Consider the following 25,417-nt stretch of genomic DNA (forward strand, 5'->3'; position numbering starts at 1 on the left):
TTGTCCATCCTCCGTAGATATTGTCCATCCTCCGTAGATATTGTCCATCCTCCGTAGATATTGTCCATCCTCCGTAGATATTGTCCATCCTCCGTAGATATTGTCCATCAACAAGGACACAGGATGGAAGGCCTGACAAGGCCTGCAAACCTCGCCCATCATCCGCTTCGCAGAGCTCAAGTCTAGACACCAACCAAGAGGAGCATAGCAGCGACGGCTGAAGCCCCTCGTACTCGCTACAGTACCTGTACCTACAAGTACGATAGTGTTTCAAGGTAATTTTCTGGTCACCCGTGTCGCCATTCCCTTTTCAGCCTCGTCGATCGCCTCGGACACTCGCTGTTCCCATATCTCCGAGATGTGGTCCCCTCTACAAGCACAAGTACAGTCGATAGCTGTTCGCGCTTTCGTACATGCCGCTGCGCCCGCTCGGTCGATTTCGTCCGTCAACCTTCCAATGATGTTTCGAGCTCCTTTGCGCCTTGAAATGGTGCAAAGACGAGGGGTTGCACGACCAGTTCTCGTTCAAACTGCGTTCGAAGGACGAGGGTCGATGTCCGCCCTGGCTGTCGAGCTGTAACTCGCCCCGAGCAGTGCCAATTTTAGAGGCTATGAGCAGGAAGCAACAGACTGCCTCAACGAAGTCCAGCCTCATTCGTCGGTTCTTGTACACCATTATCAATCTCTGTGCTGTGACATAGGCTAAACTCATCATTGGTGGTCCACCCGACCCTTTGCTACGTAAGGCTTTGGAAAGACAAAAAGTTCATAGACTGTTTGTGAGTCACCCTTTGCCCTCCATACATCGAGCAAACCATCTTTCTCCCTTTTCTCTCTCTTCCAGTCACGAGCAGTTTCATTGAAATGGCGAATCCCCACACGGATGCCTACAGCCCTTCGCTAAAGAGTTCGGAGGCCTCCAGTCAATTGCACAGGCCAGAGACAGCAATTGCCTCCAACGAGACCACAGTAGCAATATCAAGCAGCTCAAGCGTGATGGACCCGGCAATGGACAAAGACCTAGAGAAAACCGCAGAGGTCATGGCCAATTCTACCTCCAACCAGGTCGTGACTATGCAGAGCGAGGACAAGGTTGGCGGATTCAGTGGTGACGATGTTCCTATATCTCAAGCTGCCAATCCCATGGACCCATCGCAGCTTCCAGAAGGAGGACCCAAGGCATGGACGGTCGTGTTTGGAGCTGCATGTGGCATTTTCGTCAGTTTCGGCTGGATCAATTGTGAGTCTAAGTCCGATGCCCGAGGATGCTACCCGGGCTTCGTTCTAACCGCGTCTCTCGACACAGGCATCGGTGTCTTTCAGGAGTACTATGAAGCGCACCAACTCAAAGACTATTCGTCGCAGGAAATAGCTTGGATCCCGTCTCTCGAGGCGTTTATGATGTTCGTCGGTGGCCTCTGGGTTGGCAGAGTATATGGTACGTCTCCTTTCTGTCTCTTCATGCACCGTCCCGTGCTCGTTGTTATCTCCGCTGGCCGTCTATATGAATCTAACGGTGTGGGCAACAGACAACTATGGCCCTCGCATCCTCCTTCTCCTCGGCACATTCTTGCACGTCTTTGGTCTGATGATGGCCTCCATTTCCCACAAATACTATCAATTCTTGCTCTCCCAAGGCGTGTGCTCTGCGTTGGGGGCGTCGATGATCTTTTACCCATCCATGTCCTGCGTTGTAACATGGTTTTTCCGCCGCCGCTCCCTTGCATTGGGCATCGCGGCCACAGGGTCGAGTATCGGCGGTGTGATATTCCCTGTCATGGTCGAAAAGCTGATCCCCGAGGTGGGGTTTGGCTGGACTATGCGCATTTGCGCCTTTTTGATTCTGGGGCTGATGATCCTGGGCAATCTGACTCTCGTCAGTCGCATTTCACCCATGGCGAGGCCCGTCAAGCCCATGGATTTTGTCAACCCGTTTATGGAGGGGAATTTTGCATTATTGGCGCTGGGGAGCTTCTTGACTTTCTTGGGTATGTGTCTTCACATCCTATTTTTCGTTGGAACCGATTTTATGTGCAACAAGCTTGGTTGCTAACCGAAAACCTTTGCCAACAGGCCTCTTCCTCCCTTTCACCTTCATCATCCTTGCCGCTCGTGCCCGGGGCGTCCCGAACTCTCTCGCCAAATATCTGGTGGCGATCCTCAACGCCGCCAGCACATTCGGACGTACAATACCTCCGTTCTTCGCCGACCGGCTGGGCCGCTTCACGGTGTTCTTGTCAATGTCACTCCTCTCATTCCTCATAATCCTCTGCCTCTGGGTCCCTTCTTCTGGCACGGCGCCCACCGTCGTCTTTTGCGTCATCTTCGGATTCAGCTCTGGGGCAACGGCCAGTATCTTGCCGAGCTGCGTGGCGCAGATAAGCCATATCAGCCAAATTGGTGTGCGGACGGGGTGTTTGTTCAGTGTGGTTGCGGTGGCGGTGTTGATCGGATCGCCCATTGGGGGCCAGCTGATTTCAAACGATGGATACAGGAGTATGCAGGGATTTAGCGGTGCGTTGATGGGAGGCGGCTTTGTCGTTTATACCCTACTTTGGCTTAAGCTGGGCGGCTTGAAGGGCAAAAAGGTATAGTTTCCATGTATGCGACAAAGGATGCCAAAAGCGCGGTTCGGGGGTGCCATAAGAATATTGTTCACCTAGTATATACAGCAGCCAACTTGGCTATGATGAGACCGGTACATGGTGCAATTTCTGGGTTCCCATAATGGAACGCAAGTTGATTCCCACTCTCCCGTCAGCCGCCCCCAAAACAGCATTGGCTGGGCCGTTCACGAACTGGGACTCGTAATAATCAATGGTTCGTCCCCACTACGGCGGATGTGCTTCTACAGAGATCAGAGGCGTTATTGTTGCTAAAGAAGAGTTGTTCAGCGCCGAAGAAGGCTCGGTCGTTGTCGAACAAAGGTAGCTCGGTATCAAAAAATGACGGTGGCAGCTCGTTGCCATTGCCTAGCAAAATTCCCCTGTCCAACGTGGCAGTAGTATCTGGCACATGGTAGATTGGTGATGGAAGTCGTCAGAGGCTGAACATGGACTTCATGATTCCGGAGCCGGTCGCTGTTGTTGTTGAAGGTTGCGTATTAGTATGAATGCGAGTGGAAAAGCTCTGGGTCTGGGGCAGCTGCCAAATCCATGCTGGAGAAGAGGGCGACTAATAAGTTGGACAAGGGGTTTGTTTTCATACTTCAAGATGATATACACCAAACTCAAGCGCCGATATTGTGGCGAATCTCGGGCGCCACTCCTCTTCCTCCACTTCAACTCCGTCGAGCATGCTCTCAACTGTCAGTAACGGAACAAGATCGTGGACTATCGGCGCCCTTCCTAGTAACAAACTGAGGGTCTTGTCACAGGTGTAGCAGCTCCACATGATCTGCCAGCGGAGGGCTAGCTCTACTTGAAAGAACTGCCCTCCTAGGTTCAATTTCTGGTCGTGGAGGTTTATGCCCATGTCCGTTATTATCATCCGAAAAGCCATCCCAGAATACAACCACGCCTAAGAAGAGCGGCCGATGATACTTTCATGCATGGAGAATATGAGCAGGCCTTGAATAGTGGGAACTGAGTTTCCTTTAGCTATCTCCGCCGACATCAAGTTTCTGTCCGCTCAGCAAAGAACTGCCCCAGGTACGCAGCGTATGCCCGGTCAGAGTATCGTGCCGCTTGAGCAAGAACTGCGCTCACGATCAAAGGTGTGACATAAGGTCCTGGGGTCATCAGGTCTCCTGCAAGAACATGATCAGAAAGCGTAAATATGGTAAATAGAGCCGAGACACCCGCACGAAGACCTTCCTAGAAAGAACCAAGGGTATATTGTAACAGAGCACTTCAGGGTTCGGCGTGGACGTGCAACAACGCACAGAGGCCTGTCCAGCAGGTCGCAAATCAAGAACGCGTTTTTGGTTGGCGCTGGCAAGACAACACCACCACCAAGACCACCCAGAGAGGCGGCGGCTAGGACAACGCACACCTAGCGCGTCACCGGCATCGAGGAGCAGGACAGGACTGACAAAACACTCAGGAAGTAGATAGACGGCACCAAAAGGCCATGGGATTCATGATACTCTGCCCGAACTGTTATGAATGGCACTCTTCCAGCACTGTAAACTGTTCCGCACTCCTCCTACCAGCCCATTTTGGGTTGAAAATGTGACTAGACAACTCACCCCCTGCCACCACTCTACCAGCCCAGCCCAGCACAGCCGCTTTGCATTGTTACAATATATTTAAACTATATATGTACACGACTTATATACGAAGTGTGACTAGAAGAAACGAACGCCAGCTAAATTTGGGGGTGTCTGTTTCTGCCAAGTATTAAGCGAATTCGCTGTGGTACGAAATCGCTGGCGCTGTCGCTGTCCGGAGTCATTCCCAGTCTTTGGAATCCCAGGGTGTGCTACAAGCAAAGGCCCAAGGTTGTCATCACCACTCAACGCTTGGGCAACACCTGGAGGGAAAAAATTGTTGGGCCAACTCGACGAGCTTTAGATTGCAATACGGCGAGACGGGGGAGGGTTTGATCATGATCGGGTTTCCAGCTAGAACTAAAGGTATAATTTTCACGCGACCGATGTGGATGGGGAAGTTCCAAGGGACAAAGCCGACGGCGACGCCCAGTGGCGTATATCGAGTGATTGTCAACTTTTCGTCGTCTTCTTGTATAATCTCGTCCCTCAAGTCGATGTCTGGGAGTGTCCGAATCCATCCTACCAAGGCTGCGATCTGGCCCTTAGCAAATGCGACTTGGCGAGGATAGCTATAACTCCAGTGAGCGAAATAGTGTCTGCTATTTGCTGTTTTTCCTTGTTCCTGTGTCATCAGTTTTGCAAAAGCGCCTCGATGGCTCTCGATGGCGTCGGTACTTGCAAGAACGGCCTTTCGTCACTGCGCAAAGGGCACTTTGGCCCAGTATTTGAATGCGCATTGGGCAGCTTTCATAGCATCGTCAACATCTTGGGGTCTAGACAATGGCACCTCTGCGTTTGCCTTGCCCGTAGCCGGGTTGATGTTATGTGTGGTACTGGGTGTCTCGCTGAGCTTACCATCGATGATGTTGTAGTATTTTCCAAAACCTTCAAAATCGGCGAAGCTTGATTTCGACGTCATTTTCGGCCGCGGTTCAACCGTAAACAAAACAGAAAGCGGAAGTTTATGCTCAATAACGTTGCTTTCCCAACCGCGTCTGGCTTTGAGGGCAATATGTCGACCACAGAGAAGGACAGCGTAATACCGTACCTCAATTCATTTAATTTGAGCTTAGGAAGGTGACCCAGAGCCGGCACCACTGGTCCCGTACTCGGCAAGCTTAGGGGTTAATCTACTAATTCAACCATACCTACCTTGGTCATTGGACCCCAGGTTTAGGGTCCACCGACTCTACGTCAGTTACAGGCGGAGTCTTACTCTCGCCCTTGGCTGGAAGCTCCATTTCCCAGAAGAGCTGAAAAATCTCTCGGTATTCTCTGTACTCCGGCTCGGGGAGATCCCGATCGTATTTGTTGACGCTCTGTGATGGAATTGAGCGTGCTTTGGAAATTGCCCCCCGGCTGTTTTCTCCACAAGAGTAGACACCCCATTCTCGTTAATGTGTGGAGACCATACTTTCGTAGGGCTGTCTCATTTGTTTTCCTGTCCCCATAACCTCTCATTCGCTACTCTAATTTTGACAATTAGCTATCAACTTTCGTAGAATCGATTCAACAAGACTTAGGACTGGATGAGGGCTGGTACCATGAGATGGATGAAGTCGTATGTATAAGGGAGGTGTAGTAACTTGCTTACAAGATTTTGCTCAGGAGAGATCACGAGCTGCTGTCTGGTTGACTTGGTCCAGACTTGGCGTCATCCAATTTGATTTCGGAAGGTATGATATCCCAATAGTACTCAAGGCTGATGGAAAGACTAATGTTCTGCCCTGAGGTTCTGAATGTTGTGGTCCCCGTCTATATCACTGTATCTCGATTCTTGGTATTTCCAACTATTTGCACCAGCCAGCGCCCAATTGCTTCAGATCAGACATCGGATTTCGTCATAGTCGGTGGCGGGACAGCAGGCTGCGTAGCAGCTGCACGTTTGGCCGAATCTACTGTGCGGCCTACAGGGCAAATGGAATTACTTGACTCAACCACAAGAACACTTGAATGTTGGACAACTCGACTACGGCCGTTGAAGAAGCCTTGGCGGAAGTAGTGTGATAAACTTTTGATGTTGCACTGTCGCTCCCAAAGATGACCACGATGATATTGCTCGCCTGGTCGGTGACGATGAGTGGAAGTGAGAAAGACCCGGCAAAGATACAAGAGACTCGAGACCTGTAAGATTTTCACCCCACACATTCCCGATGGTGTTGGCAAGTACCTTGGACCAAACCTAGAGATCCACGGCCGTCAAGGCCCTTTGAAAATCGGATTTCCAGCTGTGTGGTAGCCCAGCTTCACGAAAGAGATGGATCGGCTTTTTGAGGCTTGTGTTGTTTCTAACCTGGACACAAACAGCGGGGAATCCCCTAGGACTCGTAGTATGCTCCAATACGGTGTAAAAGGGTGAGCGAACAAATGCGTCAGGCTTTCTGGCTAGAGCGCCCAGAAACCTGCAGGTAGCCACAGATGCCCAGATTGCCACCATCGTCTTATTCCGGGCTGTTGGGGTGGAGACGCTGGATGGACGGAGATTCCTTGCTTCTAAAGAAGTCATTCCGACCGCGGTTACTTTGGACACTCCACGAGTACTTACGGATTCGCGGATGGGGCCAGCGGATCAATTGCGGCGATACTAGACTCCAGTACTGGTCGATAGCCCATATTTTGGGCAGAATCTTCAAGATTATTACCATATAAGTTGTGCCTGGCAACGAGCCGAGGGCACAACTACACGACCGCAGTATTGTCGGCATAGGAAAGCCCAGGAAGCAGCACGCCGTGAGTGGGAAGGAAGTCGAACAGGCCCCTTGGCCAGCATTTCGACCTGCATGGGCATTGGAATTTTCAAATCAAAGAATGTTTACGACAGCAACAAGTTCAAAGACTTACCCCCTAAGACAAGGCGACATCTCTTGCAACCGACAGTTCCGTCTTATGAGATCACCCTGAACGCTCCGTTGTCCGGCTACTTCGACGAACCCGCAAACACACCAGCAGTCAGTATAATCTACATGCTGTTGACGAATTCTCAGTGTCGAGGCTGCGTTGAGCTTCAATCATCGGATCGGAAAGTCCCTCTTCCATTCGATCCTAAGCTCTTCTCCAGTGCATGCGACAGAAGGGTTGCGGTTGGGGCGTATCGTGGGGTACCTGGGATCATTCGGAGCCCGGCCTACGCGAAGGACACAGAGTGACCTCTATCGGCGCCTGAAAGCGAGTCAGAGGAGGACATTGTCGAATTCTGGTGCCAGCACTCCACAAGCACTTGCACATGTCGAGCACTGTGAACATGGGGAAGACCGGTGACCCTAAGGCTTGTGTGGATACTAGCTTCCGTGTCTTGGGCGTCTCGAACCTGCGCATAGGTGACCTCAGTGTCCTACCGGTGCTGACCAAGTACGTGCATATCCATATTGAGCCCCCCAAAATCATAACCTTTCAAGTTTAGAACCGACAGTCATGCCGTGCTCATAGTGAAGCAACAAGTGGACATCTATAGTAGTTTCATATACCGGGGGACGAGTTGCTTTCCTGATTCTGTGCTGTTATGGTGGAAGACAGAATAAGGAAATCTAAACAGATTTTTGTTTGTGCATGCATAACAAATGGCAGTGGGTTTGGTGACATACATAGTACTTACTCAACTCCTCCATATTCATATACGATAAAAACTTACTACAACCTGGACCACGATGGCCTTTAGGACACCCAGCACAAGGCATATATGAGCCACGTCGATGACAATAAACCTGAAAGTCCTGAGAGGCCTGGCCGAGGGAATAGGCGAGTTTCTCTTCGTCGGGAGGTTTTGGACAGCATGTCCGTTCGCCAGCCATATACTCCGACCTGAGGCCTCAGGAGAAGACTTTTGGAGTGGCAAGCCGCAAGCGGCGTGGTCATCTCGTTCCCTACCGCTGAGTCTCAGAATTGCTGTGTCTGGTACAGATCCGATCTTTCCAACACCTCATCTCTGGACTGAAAACTTTTGCAAGCAAGCGGGTCCCCTATAGCAGACCGAAACCCTACCTCGTCATAGGTAGAATATTCAATCTGATATTTGACTGAGTCTTGATTAAGAAAGCTTGGATAATCCGAGGGTGGATCGGACCCTGATTGGGGGCATATGGCGGCCTATAAAGCGGCAGCAGTGGCACCCTTGAGTGGAAGTTCGTCGTGGGTTTGTCGCACCAAATAGAAGCCGATAGAATGACGTAAGTAGTTAGACCAGACACTGGTGACACGAGAGCGACTTGCTGCCTGACAGAATCTTCTACGCTCCCAGCAGTGGCCTCAGATGCTTGTGGCGTGTCGACGGTATGGTTGTACAAGTACATATCGATGACCTCGGGCCAAGTCACCGGTGTGGACTTGCAAAGTGAAAGTCCCTCGCCGGCCGCATCTAAACGAAGCCTGACCAACGAGACCAAAACTAGCTTCATCGACAGGATATCACCGGCAAACCGATTCGGCGGGTTTCTGCTTTTATGTCTGTGAGGATGCCGCGGATTGGCTGTACAGCTTCTATTGAACCAACTCTGAGATGAGGAGGGCCGCAGCGAGCAAAGCTAATGACAGAAAAGTCTGTCTCAAACAGAGGGTCGAAAGGAAATTCAATGACCGATAACCGAACATCCGGAGAGTCAATGGCGTTACAGAGGTATAGGAGGAAACGGCCCCGGCGAGAGTCCAGCGACGGATATTCAGTCGAAGAAATCTCTGCCGATGACATGGGCTATGATGGGGATATTGAAGTTCTTCTACCCGATCAGTACGAGGAACCTGAATCCGATTTCGAAGATGACAAGGCACTCCGGAGGCTGTGGCCAGATACAGACGATGAGCTGGCCAGCAAGCTGCGAAGGTTGTCCTGCGATCCTCATTTCTTACAGCACACTCGGCGAGATGATGGTGATCGGGGACGGAAACGCATGTCAACGGAGATGGACGACGGCGAGGAAGATGTCTCGCTCAAGCAGACCGAGATCGAAGTATCTGAGCTTGTGGACGGACACGCCGAGCAGCCCCCGCCGAAAAAAAGAAAGAACAGGGCCAGCAAGCCGCCAGCGGGACAGCGAGTGAAGAAGCAGTCTACAGAGGCCTGGTCTGACAGCTCCGACCGGTCCGAGGAAGCCATGGACGAGTCGTCGACGGGGACGCCATATGGCGCAAATACGCCGTCGACGCCAGTGAGGAATGCCGGGCCTGACGATGATGGGCTTGACGCCATGGACCTTGGATGAGGGACTGTATCTACAGTACAAGTACAAAGTGGGTGAGGAGTACTGTTACTTGGCAATAGGGCAGTTTTGACATTGCGGGGCTCTTGTTGCCGGATTGGGGCATTTGGCGGGGTTCGGGGGTTGGTCGCACATGACCCTGGTTCCTGAATCCTGACTACTTTAGAGCATCACGCAACAACCCACCAGCCTCCAGTGCGTAGTCTGCAGTCTCCCGTCTGCCATCTTGTCTCACACCGTTCGTTCGCACCGCAGGCTGGTGATAGAAGCTTCCACGCCGCACGGGTCTCGTTCCGATCTTACATCATTGTGCTTCTGACCTCGCCGAGCACTAACTTTAGCTGCACTTCACTTCCCCCCTGCTCCTTCCAGCACCATGACAAGAAGGTGCTTGCTGCTGCCGACCCGACTTCAATGGCTTCTTGATCTCTGCTCATTCTTCCCACTCTCGCCCCATCAACCACCAGCTTAGCCAGTATCTTAGTGTTCTTGTTCACTCCCAGTCTTCACACGCGTCCATCGCTCTAAACATCCGATACCACCCCGAAGATGACCGGCAGACGCTCTTCTGCGCGCATCGCCGCCCAAAGCCAGAGCTCCCAGACTTCTCAGACCTCATCCTCACCACACCCAAAGTCATCGCCAGCCGGCAGGAAGCGCAAGAATGAGACGTCAGGCTCTTCACCAAGCGCAAAGCGAGGCAAGAAGCATGCGCCGCCGGAACAGAAGACGCTAGATGAGACGCTACAGAAGTACTTCTTTCTCTCCAGCCCACCTGTTTGATCCATGCTGACACATGATACCCAGTGGAACTCATGAACAACCGGCTCCTGAGAAGGCCGACCAAGAAATGGCCGAGACAGAGCCGGAAAAGCCGGGAGATACACAAACGGAGAATGTCAACGGTGAGGCTCCCGAGGCGAAAGAGGAGGACAAGATACCCAAAAGGGTGGAAAGCACCGAAAAAGAAAGGGAAAAGGACGCAGAAGCCAAAGGCGCCGAAACTGAACCCGCCGAGTCCCAGAAGGAGGCGACCGAACCCGCTGAACCTGAAGCCCCCGAGTCCAAGAAGGAGGACATCAAAGCCGCCGAGACCAATGGCAATGCGATTGAGCCTGGTTCGCGCGAAGATAACGTCCCATCTACTATCCTCGAGAAGGGCGTCATCTACTTTTTCTTCCGCTCTCGGGTCAACGTGGACCGCCCCGAGGACGTCAACGACGTTGCGCGCTCCTACATGGTCATGCGACCAATTCCCCTTGATGCGAAACTCGGGGATGGCCCTATCGGCGATGAAGGAAATTGTCGTCTTCTAGCTCTGCCCAAGAAAGTACTTCCAAAAAGTGGCAAGGACAGATTTGTCACCTTCGTCGAGAAGTGCAAAACTAGCTTTGCCAACCTCAAAGAATCCTTCATGGCTGGCTCAGAATATGAGACTAAGACTGCTGGCATAAAACATACACCGCCCGTCACTCCACTCGCGGAAGGAGTCTATGCAATCACTTCTACAGGACGCGAATCGCATCTGGCATATATCATCAACATCCCTGCTGAGATTGGTGAGCTGCAGAAGGATTTCGGCCTCAAACAGCGTGGAAGTTTCGTGACCAGCGTCAAGAACCCTGAGCAACCGCCTCTTAGCAATCAGAACGTGCCCCAGGGACCTGAGTACCCGCAAGACATCATTGATGAATTCCGAGGTCTCCGTTGGAAGCCATTAGAGCCCAAATTCTTGGATTATGACCATGCGCAATTTTTGATGATCGGAGAGGATTACGACAAAGCCACTGAGCAGCGGCCCAAGGATGAGCGCGAAAACAATGCAGCTCCCGAGGAGGAAATGGAGAAGTTGGAAGGCGAAGATGAGATTCGGATCAAGCACTTGAAAGGTGAGACTGAAATATACTATCATTTTTCACATGTCGCTGACGTTCTCTCAGGTGATGATGCTGTCTTTACGGATCTCGGAATCTCGTCGCAGGAATTTCCCAAAGTGTCCACCACCTGGTAGTTGTCACTCAGTGACGACAGTCTATGCGGATTGGATCGATTATGTCTTTGTGAATGTCATTTCCATGCACTTTCCATTCAGGGAGGTTTAGGTCGAAGGCCACTTCATAGCTAAATCGGCAGATCAACCCACCCGGCTACAAATGCCATGGATTTGTTATGATTCATGTGAAAATTTAAGACCCGGAAAAGCATCTGCACCGTCATTGGATCGTCGACTCAATGGATGGGGCAGACCTAAATAAATGATATTTGTTGAGAAACGACGTCCTCATCAGTCTCTTACAGCATTGTTTATTACTTTTATCCAAGCCTTCGCTCGAACAAACACTAAGTAACAAAACATGGATGGCTATATTCCCGGGGAAAGATATCAGTTGCATAGGCAGGCAGGAAAGCCTGGAGGGACCAGACGTCCGGGTTCTGTGGACATTTGCTTGATCCGCTTTCGATCAGGAGGTGGGCAGCCTCAGAATAGCCCCGGTAGGTCCAACTCCTGGGCTAGAGGCGACAAGCCGTCTTTGTCCCAGGGAGCATTCAAGTCTTCCCAACCTTCAACCCTCGAGAAATGCTGTTAGACAGGCTGCATTGCGGAACATGATGCTTCAGGATCTCCATACGGTGCCAAAAATGAGTGCTGGAATGAAAATTGTCAAACGCCACTGGAACAGACAGATCTCCAGCTATCCTACTCTTGTTTGGACATCCTTCTTCTCACTTTTTGATGGCTTCGATCTGCTCCACTTGCTCCTGGATCTGCCATAAGGCGAACTCGAGATATCCCACGTTGGGGGACAGGTGCTGGAGGCAGCGCGCAAGAGCCAGGCCGCCGCGTAGGTGAATATGCATGGATGTCTTGTACCCCTGCATGCCTTCGATGTAGATGAAGAGGATACTGGCAAAGGCAGCGAGTTCGACGCTTTCGATCGAACGATCCAGACGGGCATTGAGACGCTGTATGGCCAGACTGTATTGTGCCAAACAGTATTCGCTGGGTGAGGTGGTATTCTGTCCTCCTGGATCGTACGACGACGGCATCGTCGTCGTCGGGTAATAGTCGTTCTTACTCATCGAACTGATTGAGAGGGCGGCGTGATATATACTGGGCTCCATGTGGGCATACCGAAGCACCAGGCTCTCCCACGACGGGCTCTCGAAATAGAGGGCGAGGTCTCGCGCACATACGCGCCGGAAATACTCAAAGTGGCTCACTTCAAAGCTGGTCATGCCCAACATGTGGTCTGGAAGGCCAGATGGGAGATGCTGGACAGCCGTCCGGACCCTCCATCTGGGGACAATGTGCGAGTGTGAGACACTAAAATCGCACCGGCGCCCAGTGCTGGTGCATTGGAAACAGGCGGGCTTGGCCTCGTTGCATTTCTTGTGTCTGATTCTACGGGTTTGGGATTAGAATTGAGAGCTCGTGGTGGAGTGCAGGAAAGCATACATACTTGCAGGTTTGACACCCAGTTTTGACCTTGTGCTCCCCCCTCGCGCCGATGCGAGGTTTTTTCGAGATTGAACGGTTCTCTACTCCCTCTTCCGACATCACCTGTACTTGGAAGTCTGTGGACATTGCTTGATGTTTGCCCAGTGGAAACACCTTCACAAAGGTGACATGACATTCCAATGCTTCCACATGAGACAAAAGAAGAGCCGAATCGCTGAGTATTAGGGAAGAAGTACGAAGGTAGTCCATATCCTGGCTTTGTTCGCCGGATGATTTCAGGCCGAGTGGATTCGGTTCGTATGATGGGATTGGTTCGTGCGTAATTTGAAGCTGCTTTGATTTCTGTAACGGTATTAGTCTCTGATTTCGGGCAACTCTGTATGCATCAGTCATAGTACCAAGTAGTTGTAATTTGCTTGCAGCATGGTGTCAGGTCGGCAGGTTAAACTTGGTTCTGAAGGTCCAGCTCCTGGAGGCCTCCCAGGGATCACAACTTTTCTATAAATGTCAGGTCCTTTCCCCAAGGTACTTCGGTATCCTTCACAATCAACCGCTTGCTGACTCCTCGTCTTCCAAACATGGCCACGACATCCTTGGAGATCAGCGGGGCCATTCCCGATGAGAACTCACCAGCCGCAATAGACGCTCGCCGCAAGGAAATGCAAGCTCTGGAGCAGGCCGCCCTCGAAATTCTCGGTCCTTGCCTCCCAGACCTGAAGGAATCGACAATCGACATCCAGATCCCAGACGGGTTTGTAAGCCAGACCATCGTCATCTGGCCTGTCTTGGAACGATCGAGAGGCAACCAGACTGTGGAGAAGTGTCCCCTCATCGTGTACTTCCATGGAGGAAGCTTCACTTTTGACACGCCAAACTTCGCACTTTCCCCAGCCCGTGCGTTTGCATCGTATTTTGGAGCCATCGTCGCCTGTCCGTCCTACAAGCTGGCGCCGGAGAACCCTTTTCCCGCGCCGATGCAAAGTGCATGGGAGGTAGTAGCCTGGCTATCCGATCCACAGAACCTCAACAATGGGCCTCTCAAACACGATGGGATCGAGTTTGATGCTTCCCTCGGCTTCGTGCTGGCAGGGTGCAGTGCTGGCGCAACCATCTCCGCAGTCATTGCTGGCATCGCGTCCGCTGCACGGGCAGGTGAGACGGAGCTGGTGCGAGGGTTACGCAGCCTTGTCTCTCCCATTGGAGGACTCTTCTTGTCCCTCCCTCATGTCGTCCATCGGGAAATTGTCCCAGTGAAGCATGCATCTGCGTTCCGGTCCCGTGAGGAGAATGCAAATGCTCCAATCATCAACGCCACGTCTCTGGCTAACTCGGAAAAGCGACTGAAGACCGACTTCCACTCACCTTGGTTTTCCCCCCTCAACCTAGATCTCCGTGAGATAAGAGAACATCACCCTCGACGGGTTTACGTGCATGGTGGCCAGTTGGATATCCTTCGCGACGACGCGGTCATCTATGAACGGGTGCTGAGAGAAGACGGCGTCGCTGAGACAAAGGTCGACGTGCTCGACGGCTACGGCCATGTGGGTTGGGTGTCGCTGCCGTTTCCCGAAGCCCACTCGCCAGAGGTAAAGGAGACGGCAATGGATGGCATGGCGTGGCTCCTGGACAAGGATTGGGACAGAAGCAGACCACTTCCGTACTAGCACTCTTGACATACCAGTAGATTTTGATTTCGCCCAAAGACCTGTCAAGGACCTTTTTCTGGTATTCGTTGAAAGTGGCGGCGTTCTGCCAGGGGCCATGCATAAGGAGGAGCAACGGGACTACGAGGTTACCCGGCAGCTCGAGGAAGGGGTGCCCAAAAATCAGACAGAGGATGGAGGATGTTTACTCACTTCTTTCTTTTGCAATAAATCGCCGTTGTCTGAGTGGGAAGCATTGAGAGGTTGAGAAACTGCTGTACACAAGAAATACAAGCCTAAGACGTTTGGGGGACGGAGTCTATGATCAGCCTGCTTGCCGAAAACGCCCAGGAGGACGCCCATCGTCCAGCCTCGACCAGTAGATGTCCAAGGCTGAGGTCAAAAAACAGGACGCAGATCAGCACAGCACCGTGTCAAGTTTGTCACTGAGCACCCCCATGGCCCAGCCTCGCAGAGCCTTGTTTCTCGTCGAGACAAACAAAACACATGTCGCGATTTAGCACACGCTCCGGCACATTCTGTCGTCGGGCAATTATCATGTCACCCCCTGAGTATTTCAGCCGCGTCACGTGCCACCTCCCATCCGTCCTTTCCTCACACACACCTCTTCCGCAAACACACGCCCAAAATGTCTTCTGCTCTCACTCTTTTCGCTCCAAACATTCAAAGTAACCTCCTGCTCGCTGGCTCGGGCGTCAATTTCGAGCTTTGTATACCCGGATACTCGTTCAAGGTCCACCGATTCGTCCTGAGCGAATGCTCGAGATATTTCGCCAATGTGTGCTCAGGACACTTTCAAGAGGGCGTAATGGGATACCTGGTCTTGAACGATGTCGAAGACCCGCTGATGGTCTTGAGAATGATCCAGTCGATCTATATCAAAACCTACACGGACCAAGAGGCAAATCTGCCGGAGGCGTGGAGGAGATATCTCAAGCAATCAAGAGTTGACTCTGTCGTCGGCGAGGGAACGGGTGCTCCAGCGGGTTCGCGAGCCAGCACCGCTGTCGAGGACGAAGAAGATCGAGCCTCTTCTGCTTCCTTTACCTCCGAAAATAAGCCGGATGACCTCTTCCTCCACATCGATATGTACTGGCTGGGCGAATTTTACGCCATCCATGCGCTTTCCACCATCAGCCTCCAGAAATTCGTCCAAGCCACTTCTGGTGTGCTGTTCAGCGGCAATCTGCTCCTCTGGACAATCGAATACCTCTACATCACCAGCCCAAACCAAGGCCGAGCGACCCTGGGGCAAAAGATGAGGATGAGGGCCGTGTACCTGGCGCAGAAGAGCGAGATGCGTCTGTTCAGGGAGAAAAGGTTCAAACTCTTGATGGAAACGACCGCAGAATTCATGTGGGATTACACCACCAAGTGCCTGCGGGCCAAATACTTACAGTGCCGGAGGGAAGAATGCGAGGCGACCATTGAACCGAAAGCCGGGGACGAGTGTGACTGTGGTGGGGAGGACGTCTGTCAGGTCTGCTTTGACACTGATTGGCACGGGAGGTTGAGAGAGATGCCAATGTGCCCGAAATGCAACCAGGGCAGGCTGGCGAGATGGGACTTGGATTTTGTGGACAAGGCCGATAGGACAGGTGTCAACGCCTTCGGGGAGATGTTCCATCCGGCCGCCAGTGAGACATAGAGGCAAGGGGCGCGGTTTGACAGGACAAGCCGAGAAGCAACAAGGGGAAAATTGAAGGGCTGAGGACGACGGCTTCCATCTCGGATACCCTCAAAGAACAATGAATTGGCAAGCGAGGACCTTCCATCACAAAACAAGACATTCACAGTAGAACACAGGCGAAGGTCGAGCAGAACGCGATTTCATGTCATTGCACCATTCGAATAGGCGGTAACCTACAGCTTTTTATATGCATGGTGAGTTTTAGGGATTGTAGACACAAAGGATGATGGACCACTGCATCCATTTTGGATATAGGAAATGCCGTGGTGAGTAGCGTGTCATTCTGTGAAGATTTGATCTTCTTTGCATCAAAATAGGCACATTATCCTGGTGATAGCTTTCCGAAAGGAAAGGGATAAAGGCCAGAGTGTTGGCAAAGGTCTTTGAGCGTGTGAAACACAGGGGGTGGAAAGGGGTAATGGAGGGAAGTTTGTGATAGTAAAAGAAATGGGAATGGCCAAGGCCTTGGTTTGGAATTCATTCTCGTTATCCTCATTATTGTTTTGACGAGGGACATGACAACATTTCCAGGCGTTGCTCATGGATGATATGGTCCTGCTACACCACGCTCCCCTGGTTGGGGCGCGATGAGCTTCATGGGTTCCTCAACGGACACGGCATCTAGATTTATTCATCGGGCACTTTCGGACAAGTTAGTAAGAGGCACAAACAAACGTCGAATCAATGTGTGAGGACTTACCCTCAATCGATCCCTCCTTGATCTCATCACTAATCTCCTTGGGACTTCTTCCGTCTACCTGACAACCTACACTGAAGCAAGTTCCCAAGATCTCCAATACCGTACCCTTCAATTCACGAGCGAGCGACTTGTTTGCACCACGCATTGTTCGGGCAATGTCGAAAATCTCGTCCAGAGGGATCGACTTGGAATGTTTAATGTTCTTTTCCTTCTTGCGGTCTCGAGGGGGCTCTTTCAGGGCTCGGATAACGAGAGATGAGGCAGAGGGAACGACGCTGACGGCGGCTTGTCGGTTTTGGATGGTCAGCTTGACGGTGACGCGGAGACCTTTCTACAGGCGCAAAATATTAGCTAATCTGTCAAGATTTGGCTATGGCCTGTTGTTGATAAACGCACCCAGTCGCCAGTGGCTTTCGCGATATCTTCTCCGACCTTCTTGGGTGAGAGACCAAGGGGACCGATCTTAGGGGCGAGAGTTGCAGAAGATCCGACCTCACCGCCAGTGGCGCGGAGGTGGCTGTAGAGTACCATGTCAGTGTCTTGCCGATTGGGTCTGGCAGGATGAGGAAAATTGTCGGGGTATCGTACATGATCTTCACCTCACTGGGATCTAACTTGGGAGCTGAAAGGATAAAAACATATTGTTAGCCGCCGAGCTGATGCTGCTCAAGAAGACGATACTTACGCATGGCGAGTGCGAAAGGTAGTCAGTCTTTCTTGAGGTGATTGATGGTGAGCTGGAAGAAGAGACAAACTCAAGGATGCAATTCTGGAAATTAATGAACTAGCAGCTTTTTCGATGCTGCCAAGAATTTAGCTTGTGGGTGAAATTATTCCTAGTACGGAAAGGTCGATATGGCCTGGGCAGATGAGCTCGCCAACACCAACATGCACTCCCTACTCGGTACATTCTTATGGGCAACTGATTTCATGTCATGCCCATTTTCTACGGGTATCTAGCCGCTCAATTTGGTTGTTTGTAAAAGGAAGTGCGGCCGTCCCATTGAACAGGGTCTTCTGGAGAAACGTCCGATATATGTAGCCCACGTCACAAGAATTGAGTCCCAAGTGCCCGTACGCACCGTCATCACGCTTGCCTCTACTGTATGGCTCTAGCTGGAGCCAGATACTGCCAATCTGGATTGGATTAGCGTAAGGCAAAGGCTGCAAGGGTGGGCAACTTACTTCATGAGATGATCCATGAATGTCTGCAATGACACATCATCAGTGAAAATCGTCTGAGCGGACTGCGAAACACCACCGTAACCTCCGGTCGCATGTGTAGTTGAAGGATTTAATTTTGATAGGAGGAAACGGGCCTGCGAGCCTCCAGCATCACAAATAATAAACCGCGGCAGAGGGAATCGGTCCTGTACGAGTTCTCGCGCGTCTTCCTTTGGTGCGTCAAGAACAGCCCGGAAATTCTCGTAGCCTTCCTGGTCTTGATAGCCAGCTTTACGCCATTCAGCCATCGTTTCGCCGTGGAAAATCAAAATCTGGAAGAAAGTATCGAGAAGCAGGATGGTCTGGGGTTGGATGGAGGCGGAGTCGAGCAGGACGGGTTGACCACCCTCGTGGTCAAGACCGTAAGAGTCCAAGGTAGGTTGAATCATGATTAGCGAATCCCCCACGTATTCGTGATTCAGCACGTGTCGATAAAATGCCGTCTCGTCGGGCGAGTTGTTGAATACCTGAAGGAATTGCGATCTGCGTAGGTGGAACATGAATTGTGGGTAGAGGGTGAAATTTTTGTCAAGTCGGAAGGAGGTTGGATCATCTTTGCGATAGTCTGCGAAGCGCGAGCAGAGCCGGATGAGCATCCGATCGACCCATCTGAGCACATCCGGCCCATCGTCGACCTCTGCTTTGAAAACCGCAATTCGTGCCATGAGCACGGCAGCAGCTTCCTGGTCGAAAGATTGAGCCAGTGCTTGGTCACCAGTTGGACCGCTCAAATTGCGGGCAACAGTGGTCACACGTAGGTGATACTGTCCGGAAGAATGCTGGTAATATGTCAAAAACTGCATCATACCTCGTTGTGGGCCTTGCTGCATGGGCGCCGGACCACCCTGGTTTGCAACCTCAAAGTAAATGCCGTAGCTGGATGTGGGATCAATACCGCACATTTTCCAGAGACAAGTGTTCCCAATACCACATTCTGTCTCGCCGACAGAGCTAGACTTCTTATTCTGGGAGACGGCGTGGCCAATGAGACCGGTAACCTTGAGCTCTTTCGTTGTAACGACCTCGAGGGATGCATTGAATCCCATAAGGAGGTTATCGCTCTCATCCTTGTCAAATACTCTTACGAAAGACTGCTTGAACTGCGAGGAGGTGAAACTGTCTGTCAAGACCATATGCCCTCCAGTCGAGTTCGCTAATCCCTTCATCTCGAGCAAGCCAACTTGGTCGAGACAGCCAACATATAGATCGATGATGTGCCCGTTGTGGGCAGTGCGTTTTGCAAGATTGTCGTAGAACTTGATGGCCTTCTTGAAGTACTTGACATTGTCGCGATCGATATCATGGTGTGATCGGATAGGCTCACGTAGTTCTGGGGCAACGACCATACCGGGTCCTTCAGTTGCGGGACCGCCAGCGAATAGCATAATTCTGGCTCCCGCATTCTGGAAAGATGTCTCCAGCAAGCCGACTGCAATACTCATTGCGACACCGGTGCAGCGAAGTGGTCGCCGGTCATTCGCGACAGGCCAAGGGTCCTTTTGCAGCTGCTCGATTGCATTGGTTATCTGGAACTCAGCTTGCTGGACGGGAAGGAGGAACCGGGCAGCAGGGCCCATAGGCGGAGGCGGCCTGCCTTGTACTGGTGGCATATTAGGCCTCATCCCAGGCGCAGCTAATCCCAGCATCTCTTGAACCTGCTTTGCTCCATAGTCCTTACTGCCCCGAAAGACGTACGACTTCTGGCACTCGGTATAGCCAATCTCATGAACGGCAACATTTGTTCCGAACGTAACCAAACCCACTAGCGCATTCGCAGGGAGTAACGACAAACTCATGACCAAAGTTTCTTTCAAGGCTTGCAAGCCATCTTCCTCGATCGCAGTGTCAACCACGTACACGAAAATTGGTGGGGAAGGGGCAGGTCGAGCAAGCTTGTATTCGACCGTAGTGTTGGCGGGGTGCATCTCTGGTGGGATGTTCTCGGCACTGATATCTCCATAGTGACGAGGGAGCGGGTTGCGTTGGAGACAGAAGGGGCAGATCCATAGTTTAGCCCGCACATCGACGTTAGCGAAGGGATTGAGGACCGCCCGGCAAGGCGCCTTGCATGTGACAGGCTCATACGGGAGTGGTGGTTTGCCGAGTTCCTTTCAGACTGTCAGCACCAGAAACATCTCTGGGTTTGGAGTGCTCACTTTCAGCGGCGTGAGTAAACAGCTGACGGGGACCACCAATCTGTTTGCTTCCTGAAGAATTGCTTTTAGTTCTGTTCAAACTGTCGCTGTGACTTCCTTTCGTACCATGCGCGTCGATGGAATGACGTTCCAACTGAGTCTAACGCCATCTCTGTCCTCAACCTCCCCCCAGTTGTCCTTGATCGCGTCGTACTGAGCCTGATCCATTGTCGCAGGTATGTCGCTAACGCCTCACAAACACATGCTGGTTGAAACGGGTCTGAGTGAGCGAATGGCTGGGAGATGGAAGTGCAGGCTACTCGATCTGGGCTTAAGAATAGTAGCAGAAAGCCACCTATCTGTTCCAGCCGAAGATCAGAGTAGCAGGGAGTAGAATCGCGGACAGAGTGGTGATAGTCACAGCACAAGTGAGCCACTCTGGCAAGTTTGGGGTGAAAGCGACATAAGAAGCCGTGCTGGCCGTCCAAATCGATAAACTAGCCAAGTCCCCACATTGTGCAGCCTCGCCGAACCTTCCTTTTTGCGCATCACGGACAGCCTGCGGACAATTTGTCTGGCACTGAATTGAGCACCGCACCGAAACCCTATACGGAGCCACCTATGCCTTTCCAACTGCGCCCCAAATACTGCAACCGCGACAGTTCTCACGGGGGGAGTTCTGATATCGACGCATCATAGGAGGGGTGCAGCATGAATACAACCTGTCGTTGAGAAATTCAGCAAGTTGAACTCTTCTCCAACCGGCCAACATGGCCTCCCCTTCAATGCTCACAAAGGCATGGCCTGGCCGTCTGTCCTCCTCTTTCAATGCCTTCTAATCTTTGAGTACAGTTTGAGAGCAAGAGCAGTCGCGCAAAAGGCTTAGCTTTCCATCCGAAGCGGCCGTGGATCCTTGTCAGCTTGCACAGCAGCACCATTCAGTACCGCACCTTGACACGATTTCTTGCGGCATCCACACTAACCGCTCTACAGACTATGGGACTATCGCATGGGAACATTGATTGACCGCTTCGAGGAGCACGATGGACCGGTCCGCGGTATCGACTTTCACAAGACACAACCACTCTTTGTTTCGGGAGGAGATGACTACAAGATCAAGGTCTGGTCCTACCAAACGAGGAGGTGCCTCTTCACTCTCAATGGTCACCTGGACTATGTTCGAACAGTCTTCTTCCACCATGAGTTGCCTTGGATCCTGTCCGCATCGGACGACCAGACGATTAGGATTTGGAACTGGCAGAATCGATCCCTGAGTATGTACTTCTCCAAAAGAGCTTTGGCCCTGCCTAACGCACACAACAGTTTGCACCATGACGGGCCACAACCACTACGCCATGTGCGCCCAGTTCCACCCTAAGGAGGACCTCATTGTTTCCGCCTCCCTTGATCAATCTGTTCGAGTGTGGGATATTTCAGGACTACGGAAAAAGCATTCAGCTCCAACGTCGATGAGTTTTGAAGATCAAATGGCCCGAGCAAACCAACAACAAGCTGATATGTTTGGTAACACCGACGCCGTTGTCAAGTTTGTTCTCGAGGGGCACGATCGAGGCGTGAACTGGGTGGCTTTCCATCCGACCTTGCCGTTGATCGTCTCAGCGGGCGATGACCGCCTTGTTAAGCTGTGGAGAATGAGCGAGACTAAGGCGTGGGAGGTTGACACTTGCCGGGGGCACTTCCAAAACGTCTCTGCATGCTTGTTCCATCCACATCAAGATCTCATTCTGTCCGTGGGTGAGGACAAAACTATTCGGGTCTGGGATTTAAACAAGAGAACTTCCGTCCAATCCTTTAAGCGGGAGAATGATCGTTTTTGGGTCATTGCTGCTCATCCCGAGATCAATCTCTTTGCCGCCGGCCACGATAATGGGGTTATGGTCTTCAAACTTGAACGAGAGCGTCCTGCGTCCTCTGTGTACCAGAACCAACTATTCTATATCACAAAAGACAAGCATGTCCGGTCCTATGACTTCACCAAAAATGTCGAGTCCCCTTCGCTCCTGTCACTTAGGAAGTTTGGCAGCAACTGGGTCCCTCCTCGCACACTCTCTTATAATCCTGCAGAACGATCAATCCTGGTCACATCACCCACGGACAACGGCACTTACGAGCTGATTGCACTTCCACGAGATGCCACAGGAGCTACGGATCCTACAGATATCAAGCGTGGATCAGGCAACGCGGCAGTCTTCGTGGCCCGCAATCGCTTTGCCGTTTTCAGTACTTCCACCCAGTTAGTCGAAATCAAAGACCTCAGCAATTCGACGACCAAGTCCTTCAAAGCACCTGCTGGAACTACCGATATCACATATGGTGGCACAAGCTGTCTCCTTCTCATCACTCCCACAAATGTTGTTCTCTACGATATTCAGCAGAAGAAGCAGCTGGCCGAATTGAGCGTTACGGGCGTCAAATATGTCACTTGGTCAAACGATGGTCTGTATGCTGCTTTGCTCAGCAAGCACAATGTCACCATCGTGAACAAATCCCTAGAGCAAGTCAGTACCCTGCATGAGACGATCAGAATCAAGAGCGCCGCCTGGGACGATTCTGGCGTCCTGCTTTACTCGACTCTCAACCATATCAAATACACTCTCCTCAATGGCGATAACGGCATCGTTAGGACGCTCGACCAGACGGTTTACCTTGTCAAAGTCAAAGGCCGTAACGTCTACTGCCTCGACAGATCCGCTAAGCCCCGAGTTCTGAGCATTGACCCCACGGAATACCGGTTCAAGTTGGCGCTTGTGAAGCGCAACTACGACGAAATGCTTCAGATCATCAGGACGTCACCCCTGGTAGGGCAGAGCATCATCTCTTACCTGCAAAAGAAAGGCTATCCAGAGATCGCCTTACAGTTTGTGCAAGATCCCCAAACGAGGTTCGAACTAGCCATCGAGTGCGGCAACCTGGAAGTTGCCACAGAAATGGCCAAAGAGTTGGACAGACCCAAAATTTGGACACGCTTAGGCGCCGAAGCTTTAATCCATGGCAACCACCAGACCGTGGAAATGACCTATCAGAAACTTCGAAACTTCGACAAACTGTCATTCTTGTACCTTTGCACAGGTGATGAGGAGAAACTCACTAGAATGGCCAAAATTGCCGAGCATCGGGGAGATTTTGTGTCGAGATTTCAAAATGCTCTGTATCTCAACGATGTGGAAAGTCGGATTCAAATGTTCAAAGAGATTGATCAATATCCATTGGCTTATCTTACTGCAAAGTCTCACGGGCTGACAGAAGAATGCCAATCAATACTCGAACTTTGCGGGTTGACCGAAGATCAAATCTCGATGCCTGACTCGGGAGAGGGTCTCACTCCTCCAAAGGTCATTATTCCTACCTACAAAGCAAACTGGCCAGTCAAGGAAGCATCTCATTCCTCATTCGAGAGAGCTCTGCTCGGGGAAGTCGGAGCGGCCGTTGAAGACGAAACAAGCCCTGATCTCCTCACCGAAGATATGCCTGTGGCTGCAGACAGTGGCGGACTCCCAGCAGACGAAGAGGCGGATGCTGGCGAAGGTTGGGACATGGGTGACGACATCGGCCTCGAAACGACAGGAAATGATTCTGATTTCGTCAATGTCGACAACCCGGATGCACCTACGGAAGCTACTGGCCCTGGCAGCTCAGAAGCAGATATGTGGTCACGAAATTCTCCGTTAGCTGCAGATCACGTCGCAGCAGGCTCTTTCGACAGTGCCATGCAGCTGCTGAACCGTCAAGTTGGCGCAGTGCATTTTGAGCCTCTCAAGTCAAGGTTCCTGGAAATTTACCAGGCGTCCAAAACATTCCTGCCTGCCAATGCTAGCTTACCTCCTATTGTAAACTACGTTCGTCGCAGCACCGATGAGACGGACAACAGAAAACTCCTGCCCGTCATTCCCAGAAACCTGGAGACCCTCACGAACGTTGACCTTCAGGAAGGGTACACGGCCATGAGGACCAACAAACTGGAGAATGGTGTTGCTACGTTCCGAACGCTGTTGCAATCACTTCTCGTCAATGTCGTTAGCTCACAGGCTCAAGTCGACGAAGCCAAAGCCCTCATTACCAAATCGATGGAATACACACTTGCGATGAGTATCGAGCTTGAAAGACGTAAGCTCGCAGCTTCAGGTGGTGATTCAGAGACACAGCTTAAGCGACAGCTCGAACTTTCCGCATACTTCACCATGCCCAAACTTGAGGTCGCCCATCGACAGTTGGCTCTTATGGCGGCTATGAAACTGGCCTTCTCGAACAGACAATATTCGAGTGCACTGTCCTTTGCAAATCGAATCCTTGCCAATGGCGGCGCAGCCAAACTGGTTGAACAGGTCAGTATATGGAGAGGAACTGTCCAACTTGTTTGCTAACCTTTTTTGGCAGGCGAAGAAAATCAAGCAACAAGCCGAGCGTTCTGGGTCTAGTGACAAGACCGACATCGAGTACGACCAGTTCGCTGATTTCGACGTTTGCGCAGCTTCTTTTACTCCAATCTATAGTGGAGCGCAGAGCGTGTCCTGCCCATTCGATGGGGCCAAGTATCAGAGTCAGTTTAAAGGACAGGTGTGCAGGATCTGCGAAGTCTGCGAGATTGGTGCGGCAGCTAGCGGTCTAAGGTTATGGGTAAGGGGACTCTGAGAGACAACAACAAGGAGGCGACGACTCATCAAGGACATGACAATTGTTGCATGAAGGACTCCAAGACCGACGGTAGCAACAGCGGTGCGGCAGCTTTGTGACTGCTCCCGGCCTAGAACACATTCATAGGCTAGCTATAGACCCATGACACAATGTAGCTAGTCTCAACGTCACTGTCAGAGGGTTGAGATCATTGCCACACTATTCGACAGCCTTGGTTCGTGAGCAAAGACACCAATGTTGGGGCTGACGAGGAAAGATGCGTTATTTCCGTGCAAAAATGAGGCCGCCGGTCTCTCTAGTCGGGCTTGTCTTTCGGATTCCTTGTCGACTCCTTAGGATCCTTTGCAAAGTACGAGGTGAAGGTATGTAGTGTTTCCTCAAGCTCAGTTGGCCAACCCGGGTTTGCCATGGACTTCAAGATCCTGCTGCGGGACTAGCGTGTCTTCAGTTCGACTTTTTGAGCCCTGAACACAAGCCCTTTGCTGAATC

General features: G+C 51.6%; 11 protein-coding genes across 11 annotated transcripts; 7 read left to right on the forward strand and 4 right to left on the reverse strand.

Annotated features, from left to right (window-relative positions):
• Nucleotides 1-864: 864 nt before the first annotated feature.
• Z519_09966 (uncharacterized protein) lies at nt 865-2,594 on the forward strand (the record flags this gene model as incomplete). The annotated part of the gene is made up of 4 exons (XM_016767685.1): nt 865-1,240; nt 1,307-1,438; nt 1,530-1,988; nt 2,074-2,594. 4 exons carry the CDS (start codon nt 865-867, stop codon nt 2,592-2,594), a joined length of 1,488 nt encoding a protein of 495 aa, XP_016615783.1.
• A 1,854-nt stretch (nt 2,595-4,448) lies between these two features.
• Z519_09967 (uncharacterized protein) lies at nt 4,449-5,132 on the reverse strand (the record flags this gene model as incomplete). The annotated part of the gene is made up of 2 exons (XM_016767686.1): nt 4,449-4,782; nt 4,912-5,132. 2 exons carry the CDS (start codon nt 5,130-5,132, stop codon nt 4,449-4,451), a joined length of 555 nt encoding a protein of 184 aa, XP_016615784.1.
• A 1,861-nt stretch (nt 5,133-6,993) lies between these two features.
• On the forward strand, nt 6,994-7,359 carry Z519_09968 (uncharacterized protein; the record flags this gene model as incomplete). Its single annotated transcript, XM_016767687.1, has 1 exon — nt 6,994-7,359. One exon carries the CDS (start codon nt 6,994-6,996, stop codon nt 7,357-7,359), a length of 366 nt encoding a protein of 121 aa, XP_016615785.1.
• Nucleotides 7,360-8,808: 1,449 nt separating this feature from the next.
• Z519_09969 (uncharacterized protein) lies at nt 8,809-9,405 on the forward strand (the record flags this gene model as incomplete). The annotated part of the gene is made up of 1 exon (XM_016767688.1): nt 8,809-9,405. One exon carries the CDS (start codon nt 8,809-8,811, stop codon nt 9,403-9,405), a length of 597 nt encoding a protein of 198 aa, XP_016615786.1.
• A 546-nt stretch (nt 9,406-9,951) lies between these two features.
• On the forward strand, nt 9,952-11,413 carry Z519_09970 (uncharacterized protein; the record flags this gene model as incomplete). Its single annotated transcript, XM_016767689.1, has 3 exons — nt 9,952-10,154; nt 10,210-11,291; nt 11,343-11,413. The coding sequence occupies 3 exons, from the start codon at nt 9,952-9,954 to the stop codon at nt 11,411-11,413; spliced, it is 1,356 nt and encodes a 451-aa protein (XP_016615787.1).
• Nucleotides 11,414-12,126: 713 nt separating this feature from the next.
• Z519_09971 (uncharacterized protein) lies at nt 12,127-13,287 on the reverse strand (the record flags this gene model as incomplete). The annotated part of the gene is made up of 3 exons (XM_016767690.1): nt 12,127-12,805; nt 12,864-13,204; nt 13,261-13,287. 3 exons carry the CDS (start codon nt 13,285-13,287, stop codon nt 12,127-12,129), a joined length of 1,047 nt encoding a protein of 348 aa, XP_016615788.1.
• A 153-nt stretch (nt 13,288-13,440) lies between these two features.
• On the forward strand, nt 13,441-14,526 carry Z519_09972 (uncharacterized protein; the record flags this gene model as incomplete). The annotated part of the gene is made up of 1 exon (XM_016767691.1): nt 13,441-14,526. The coding sequence occupies one exon, from the start codon at nt 13,441-13,443 to the stop codon at nt 14,524-14,526; it is 1,086 nt and encodes a 361-aa protein (XP_016615789.1).
• Nucleotides 14,527-15,154: 628 nt separating this feature from the next.
• Z519_09973 (uncharacterized protein) lies at nt 15,155-16,174 on the forward strand (the record flags this gene model as incomplete). Its single annotated transcript, XM_016767692.1, has 1 exon — nt 15,155-16,174. The coding sequence occupies one exon, from the start codon at nt 15,155-15,157 to the stop codon at nt 16,172-16,174; it is 1,020 nt and encodes a 339-aa protein (XP_016615790.1).
• A 669-nt stretch (nt 16,175-16,843) lies between these two features.
• On the reverse strand, nt 16,844-17,605 carry Z519_09974 (60S ribosomal protein L12; the record flags this gene model as incomplete). The annotated part of the gene is made up of 5 exons (XM_016767693.1): nt 16,844-16,857; nt 16,917-17,247; nt 17,313-17,433; nt 17,505-17,538; nt 17,602-17,605. 5 exons carry the CDS (start codon nt 17,603-17,605, stop codon nt 16,844-16,846), a joined length of 504 nt encoding a protein of 167 aa, XP_016615791.1.
• A 492-nt stretch (nt 17,606-18,097) lies between these two features.
• Z519_09975 (protein transporter sec23) lies at nt 18,098-20,503 on the reverse strand (the record flags this gene model as incomplete). Its single annotated transcript, XM_016767694.1, has 3 exons — nt 18,098-20,248; nt 20,297-20,347; nt 20,402-20,503. 3 exons carry the CDS (start codon nt 20,501-20,503, stop codon nt 18,098-18,100), a joined length of 2,304 nt encoding a protein of 767 aa, XP_016615792.1.
• Nucleotides 20,504-21,284: 781 nt separating this feature from the next.
• On the forward strand, nt 21,285-24,925 carry Z519_09976 (uncharacterized protein; the record flags this gene model as incomplete). Its single annotated transcript, XM_016767695.1, has 3 exons — nt 21,285-21,549; nt 21,599-24,618; nt 24,671-24,925. The coding sequence occupies 3 exons, from the start codon at nt 21,285-21,287 to the stop codon at nt 24,923-24,925; spliced, it is 3,540 nt and encodes a 1,179-aa protein (XP_016615793.1).
• Nucleotides 24,926-25,417: the final 492 nt, after the last annotated feature.

Source organism: Cladophialophora bantiana (genome assembly GCF_000835475.1).
Source record: "Cladophialophora bantiana CBS 173.52 unplaced genomic scaffold supercont1.17, whole genome shotgun sequence".
NCBI lineage: Eukaryota > Fungi > Ascomycota > Eurotiomycetes > Chaetothyriales > Herpotrichiellaceae > Cladophialophora > Cladophialophora bantiana.